The 7,199-nt window shown below is 38.7% G+C and overlaps 1 protein-coding gene across 1 annotated transcript in view; it reads right to left on the bottom strand.

The window, feature by feature from the left end:
* The window catches only part of c15h16orf72 (chromosome 15 C16orf72 homolog), a 12,662-nt gene extending 8,060 nt beyond the window's left edge, over positions 1 to 4,602 (bottom strand). The window contains exons 1-5 of the mRNA XM_034894513.1: positions 4,148 to 4,602; positions 2,978 to 3,058; positions 2,263 to 2,330; positions 1,873 to 2,083; positions 62 to 392 (exon numbers count right to left, since the gene is read on the bottom strand). Of these exons, the coding sequence (XP_034750404.1) occupies positions 76 to 392; positions 1,873 to 2,083; positions 2,263 to 2,330; positions 2,978 to 3,058; positions 4,148 to 4,343 (873 nt within the window). The 5' untranslated portion in view covers positions 4,344 to 4,602 and the 3' untranslated portion in view covers positions 62 to 75. The remainder of the gene's footprint in view (positions 1 to 61; positions 393 to 1,872; positions 2,084 to 2,262; positions 2,331 to 2,977; positions 3,059 to 4,147) is intronic.
* Between the last annotated feature and the right edge of the window lie 2,597 nt (positions 4,603 to 7,199).

The raw sequence follows: 7,199 nt of genomic DNA, 5'->3' as shown, positions 1-7,199 counted from the left end.
CCCCCCCCCCCCCCCCCTCTCATAGCCTTGGCTTTTGAAGGCTTTTACCCTACTCCCTCACACACAGGCAGCAGATCAGATCATCCTGTTGCGTTTGTGTGTAGGAGAGTCTGTGATGACATCACTACACTGGGTGGAGTTTCGTTTCCTGGTTCCTCCCCCTCCAGCAGAGGCGGAGCCTGTAGAGTCCAGATGCAGTGCCATCTCTTCCGAGATGAAAGTGTTTAGGTCGACGTCTTGGAGCCCATTACGCCTGCTGCGGCATACAGGTGCAGAGCCGGAAGAACCACCTACGGCAGCACCACCTCCGTTACTGCTGCTCCCACTCACATGTGTGGGAGACCCTGGAGCACCAGAGCGCACACTGATGCTTGCCATGGCTCCACTCAGACCTGGTAAAGGAGAAGAAGACAGGATGGAGAGGAGAGAGAAAAAACCTTACAACGTGCATCAGCTGAAGAAATAAGACAGATAAGCAAGCTACTGCATACAAATCTTGTAGGACTTTGTATGATGACTTGTCAGACCCCAAATTACAACTGCCTGAGCAAAGGGGCATCAACAGCAAGTTGGCATGTGCATCTTCCTAGAGGATTTTAAATGGAACAACTGGTTTTGTTTTACACAGTTGTTAGTAATACCAAGTTTATGTGTGTTGCCACATTGACCGAAAATCTGGGAATCTGATTGCCTAAAAGACTCAACAGTGAAGTTGACAGAAATGCCCATGTTAATCAAAATGACAGGGATGCACCAATTCATCAGCCAAACACCAGTATCTGCCAATATTCACCCAGTTGTCTACAATCTGCAAATAAGATGACATTCACCAATTGCCGTGGCCGATTTTTATCTGTTGTGTTGCATCAATTTGGGCTGGCTAAATGTTGTGTTAAAGAGCCTTTTAAAGCAGTTATTCAAAAACTAAATATTATTTTTTTTAATAACCCTATACATATATTATAGACATATAACCCTTTGCTAGAATTCAAGTTTAAGGCACTTCCACATTTGCAGCACTTCGCCAAACTGGATGCGTTGTCCATTGATATACAGTCTATGGTATTGGCCAAATTGTTATTTTAAACATTGGCATCTGCACATACTTTTTGTTGGCACATCCCTTCAAAACAAGTTTGCCTGTCCCAACACACAAACACCAGTGGGGAAATGCAGAAGGTATCTGATAACAGAAAGGAGACATACTAAAACCTCCTGACACAGACCCAACTTGTGTTTCTGTAACCTAAACCACCAAATGCCTAACATCCTTCACCCTGACGCTACACTTTAAAATATATGGACCTTCAGATAAAGTGCTGAATATTTACTTGCATTGAAAGCACACCAGAAATCAAAAAAAGCAATGTAACTGAATTACAAACAAAGAGTCGCAACTGCATATTTTAAAAAACTACTTGATTTTTACACACACACGCACACACGCAGAGAGAGAGAGACCCTCCTTCACCATTGGCCAGTACTTACACACCCATGCACAAACTAGTCTATCCTTATCTCTAAGGCACATGCGGCAGAGTACGATCAAGCAAGGACGAGCAGGTTCTCTCTCACAAACTAACTTTCTGTACTTTAACTCAATATTATTTCTTCATTCAGGTGACAAGCTGTATACAAGTAATGAGCTACTTAAAAAAAAAAATCTTTATATTAAAATATCTTATATCACAACTACTTTAAAGTACATTTCCAAATCTTAAACCTATTATATTTGTGGAACTAGTAGGTCACACTGTGAAGAATCTAAAGTGTTACCAACAATGTAGCTGCCTCCTGGATTGTAAATCACATATCTGATCAGATGACTTGAATGACCATTCAAGCTGTGAGTCAAGCTTGTGTGTAACTCACCATGCAGTGCTATGGCCTCCCTGAAGGGCTGGAGGTCTGCTTCTACAGATGAGCCAGTCTCGGCTGGTGAATTAGCCCGGCTGGGGGCCAACATGGCCAGCCGGGGATTGGCCCTGCTACTCCTGTGTGGTGGTGCTTTACCGCACAGAAAGCTGATTAGGTCTTCCCTACGGATGGTTCTCCGGCGCTTTTTCACCCAAGCCAACATGTCCTGCAATCCGATAGAAAAGGGATCAATCCACAATTAGACAAGGTTTCACTTCATTAACAAAAGTGGATGCTTTTTTCTCAGCCTTTAATATCCTTGCTGTGTAAATCTAATGAAGTCTGTGTGTCAAGATATAAAAGAATGGATGGGATTAACAAATGTAACAGAGGGACAAGACCAACCTTATTACGGCGTTGATGGCCTATCTGGATGCCCCGATCAAAACTTCTCTGATGTGCCTCCACACTCTCTGCAATGGGGAAAGCAATCATAAAAATAATCATCTATTTCAAACGCCTAGCAAAAAAGCCTTATACCGTTAGGACAATGTTTTGGTCTTTGACCAGAAACCATTATAAACTCATTATGCTTAAAAATGTTGGCTCTGTACTTTATATTTCTTTTGTATAAACATAACTGACCACTTTTAAATTACAGCAAATTACTTCCAGAGGATGCCAACTACTCACCACTTGCTAGCACTACTTACCTGGCAATTCTTTGTCCAGTTTGAGAAGTACACTGCCAAATTAGGAGTCAGGTCTAGTAAAATCTCATTCTTCCTATAACCATGCACCCCTATTTCACTAGTGAATTCCTGACATTGTCATAGGCAAGTTAAAAAAAAGGCATTTTCTTTTCAACCCAAACATACAAGCCCTGTGACAGACTGATCAATATGGAGCTGATAAGTGTGATAATGGCCAGGTTTGTTTACCACGTGTTAAATGAGCCTCTCAATAAAAACATGTCTACAATTACAAGTACAATTACAAGTACTGTCATAGCCAGCAACAACCTTAATGATGACACAAGGCACAAACACAACTGTAGGTGTAGTGTAGTATGGCAGAGCAATAAATCAAAGTTGGAGAGAAGATAAATGTTGTTAGATACCTTTGTAGAGGTTGGTAACTGCTGTTGCAGAGTTCTGAAATGGCACCCACAATGACAGGCCCTGCTGATGGCATACTCTGTCTGTGGAAGGAAAAGAGGAAATATGTTTGGTTTCAATAGATAACATCTGGACGTAATTTAAAAGCAAGCACTCTTGATTAATATGACCAAAGGGCAATAAAACATCTGAGAGGCACAACAGCTTTGTGATTATAGTGTTGAAGTGGAGATTATTTTCATTCGCCATTTTGTCTTGCATCTACAATTGCAGGGACAGGGTTTGGAATAAAAATAACTGTCAGCCAGCGCTAGATGGCCAGCTTGGCAGCAGCTTGTTTAGCTAGAGAAACCGACACATCAACTTAACTGCCCTCTCAGCAGTAAAGTTGCAAAGCCATGTCAAACATGCATGTCAAACATGAATAGATTGCCCATATGGACAGGAGTGTATTCTGTCCAAGAGCACTACAGACAAACTAATATTTCCACAGCGAACCAATACTATCCTCGCCATTTTGTGATTATAACGGTAGTTACGGGTTGCCAAACAACCTGCTCACTCAGCAGCAAACCAGGCGTTTAAAAGTGGGTGTGCATTTATGTGCTGTAAACTCTATATGTGTACAGCACATTTCAACAGCTAATCCCGTCAGTTAACACTTACAGTATAAAAGAGACTGTCATCTGGGAATGTCGCGTAGCTACGATTGTTGTTACCATCGCCATTTTGTAACTAGCCTGGCTAACGTTACGTTAGCTATCCGCTGCTGTCTAACTTGGTGTCAACAAGATATCTTATTGACAGAGGTATCTGTGTTAATTTAAATTAATGTAATTATGTCCTTTAAACTAGAAATGGTTGTTTAACAATCGAACCATGTGTAGCTATAACACCCGTTTCGAGTTCATAACTATTTTTTGTCACTGGCTAACACAGTTAGCTAAATTTAGCATTGCAAAATCAGCTGTAAACGTTAACTGGACAGCGAGTTGCTAACGAGCTAGTTAGCATTTTACCGTCATCGACGCTAACGTTAGTTTACATAAACGTTAGGTGAGTAGCCAGGTTGCTAACGTTAACCAACAAGCCAAATGCATACTGGCAATGTCACTAGCTAGCTAAGTATAGCTAGGTATAAGAAACAAGGAGAAAGAACCGAAGGTTTGAACCTTTGTATAACTGTGCCACAGCAGTGGCTGAGTTCTGGAAGAGATGCCACAGTTTATCCTGGTCGTTGTCGGCCTCCTCCTCGCTCGGCTCCCTTTGCTCCGCTTCGGCCAAACACTGCCGCTCCCATTTTGAGAACCAGTGCTCGGGTCCATGTTCCTGTATCTCTGAGTCTCCGTCTTCCTTCTTCTCCTCCATTTAATGCACCAAAACTCGCGTAAATGCACCTTTAATGTGTTAAAAGATGAAAATCTGAGCACTTTATAAAGAATTATGTGAGTAAATTCATGAATACTGTTAGCTTATTTTTAATATTTCGTACTATACTATAGCGTTGCTTTCTCTCCTCACTTCCATCTGTGAAGATAAGCTTAGCCAACTATTTTTCCTAGTCGCCGACGTCGAGATATATAGCTAGCTACAACGCAGACTATCCTGTTATGCGCTTCATCCCGCCCATTATACTAGCTAAATGTCAACTATAATTGGTGGCATGAGCACTGCAGGGTGGGTTTGAGGGTTTTGCTCAGAATTGTATTGGCTCTTCGACACGTCCGTCACAGCATTGACACAAAAGAACCACAGTGAAAATTCACCATTATTATTAAAGCTTGCGAGAGAGTGCACGTTAAAAAGTGTTCTGTTAGCTAGATTAAAGAATGATATTATATATTGTTAAAGTGTGGTAAAGGTTTAAGTTTTTTCATGAATGAAGTTTAACATCATTATAATCTTCTATGAGATTGTGTATTTCCCCTTTTCTTATTGATTCAGAATTTACAGCTATGAAATTAATATTGTAATAACTATATCTTTCGACAGCAGCAAAACCAGCCTCTATACAGACTGTATAAAGGGCTACAATAATGAACACTACTAGTCCATATATGATAATCTCGTGATCCTTCACATATGAGAGCAGTGTTTATGGTAAAATAAAATAAAAACAATGCTTTAAAAATGAACACCAACCGAAACATAAAATTAGATAGATAAATTAGAGTAACCGGTATAATATAAATATAAAAAGCCGACGATTTTTTTACGATTTACGAAGATATGTGTAAACATGAACACTGCCTTGAAAAGGAATAACTCATCATTGGAAGTTTAGTTGTCTGACACAATGGCAATAAGCCAAGGATTTATGAGCTGTCATGTTTCACCATAAGTGACTTTATTGTAGGCCTTTGTTTTCTTTTAATTTGTTTTTATCTTCAATTACTAAGCCTATGGCTACATTGATTTACATGTGTGCATTTGCACATAAAAAAATGCAAGTATAACATGTAGACATGGTATACCTGCATTTTTTTAATGTGGCTATAGGCTATTCAGAAAACTAAAAATGATTCCTTTTTAAAAATGAATTTCTCCACAGTTAAGTAACACCGTGTCCAATTGTTTCTGTACTTAACATGGGCGCACACTGGAAAGGGAATGGAAATGGTCATAGGAGAAAGATTTCAGAATCATTTGTTGGATGGATGAAACTTAGGATTTAGGAAATTTGGATGTGCTTGATCTAAATAAGTAACTATAGTTTTGTAAGCCCAAATTTTGAGTATTTTCTGTAATTAGGCTACACTACTTTAATCTACTCAAGAGTAGCCTATACAGTATTAGAAGAAAAAGAGGCACTTCAGTAACATCATCCGGAGAAGCAGACCCCTGGATGAGCATCACATTATAGCTTATTTTAAATAAAATAATATATAAATGAAATACATTTGTAAATAAATAAGCAAGTGAATACAAGTAATATCAGTAAGTAGGGCCTGAAATAAAAAAAATTAGGGGTTAAAACTAGGGGTGGCAATCTCTTTGCACCTCACAATTTGACTTTGATTCAGAGGCCAACAATTCACTTCTAAACCGATTACCGATGCATCTTGATGCAACAATTCTTAAGTGTAAATCTGAGTTTGTTATATTTTGACATATACAGTAGTTGTCACACACAAGTTTTAATTAAATGTTTCCTACTGAGGTTTTATTTTGTAGTCATCCCATGCTTCAGAAAGTCACCTTTTCTTACAGTGATCTTCCATGTCAGAGGATCAGTCATGTTTAAAGGTGGAAAATTGGATTCTTAGAACATGAATTATGAGGTGATTAGATGCAATGTGTTAAAGTATATCAACAGCCTATATGTATCTTGTATATGTGTGTTATTATGTTATGTATGTCTTATTAGATCATATGTATAAATACAAAACTTTTTTGTTTCTTTTGGCCATTTTTGTGTGTTTTTCCAGCACTCTTGTCTTAACCCTAAGTTGTTGTATGTTATCCCATCTTCTTTCATTCACTCTGTTTTCTGATTTGTACATGTCTGGATACAGTATCTTTTAAAATAAAATCAACACATTTAAAACAAAAAACTTTATAATCAGTTATTAACTTCCCAGATCAAGCATTGAATTGTTCTAGAGAGAATTCCAATGCTTCTAAGAATCAATTATTTCCCCCACCCCTAATAAAAAATAGAATTGATGCCCCAAAGCAGCAATGGGCTACCATCAACAGAGTGCAGGGCCCATATAGGCTATTGAAATGCTCAAGTAAAAATACTGCATTCATGTTTTACTTAAAGAAGCATGACCCTACAGTAAAATATAGCCCATTTTGAAAAAAGGTCCCCTGCCTCCTGACAATGGATACAATACGTGTGTGTGTGTTTTTAATTGTTTAGTTCAATGGGTGATATGTTGCAGGTAGGCTACTGTTAGTTTTACTCACGCAACTCGTAGTGGATATGTTTTGCATACAAATTTTAAATGTACAGGCATAGCTGTTTAACACGTGTTTGTATTTTTTGCAGTTTACTGTGGTATATAAAAATGACAAAGTCTTACACGTTAAATTAATGCAGTAAACGTAATAACTTCAGTAGGTCCTACTTCATTCCTACATTAAGACAATGATGTTCCATGTTCAAGTTATTGCAAATCAATGATTGGGGGCGCAAATGCAACGTGCAGTCACCAGAATACTTAGATCTGTATTGTCATTCCTCTAATTGCCATCTAATAGCCTACTTGTTGTTTATAC

The sequence above is a fragment of the Etheostoma cragini genome, chromosome 15, assembly GCF_013103735.1.
Source record: "Etheostoma cragini isolate CJK2018 chromosome 15, CSU_Ecrag_1.0, whole genome shotgun sequence".
NCBI lineage: Eukaryota > Metazoa > Chordata > Actinopteri > Perciformes > Percidae > Etheostoma > Etheostoma cragini.
This window is presented reverse-complemented; position numbering and strand designations above follow the sequence as displayed.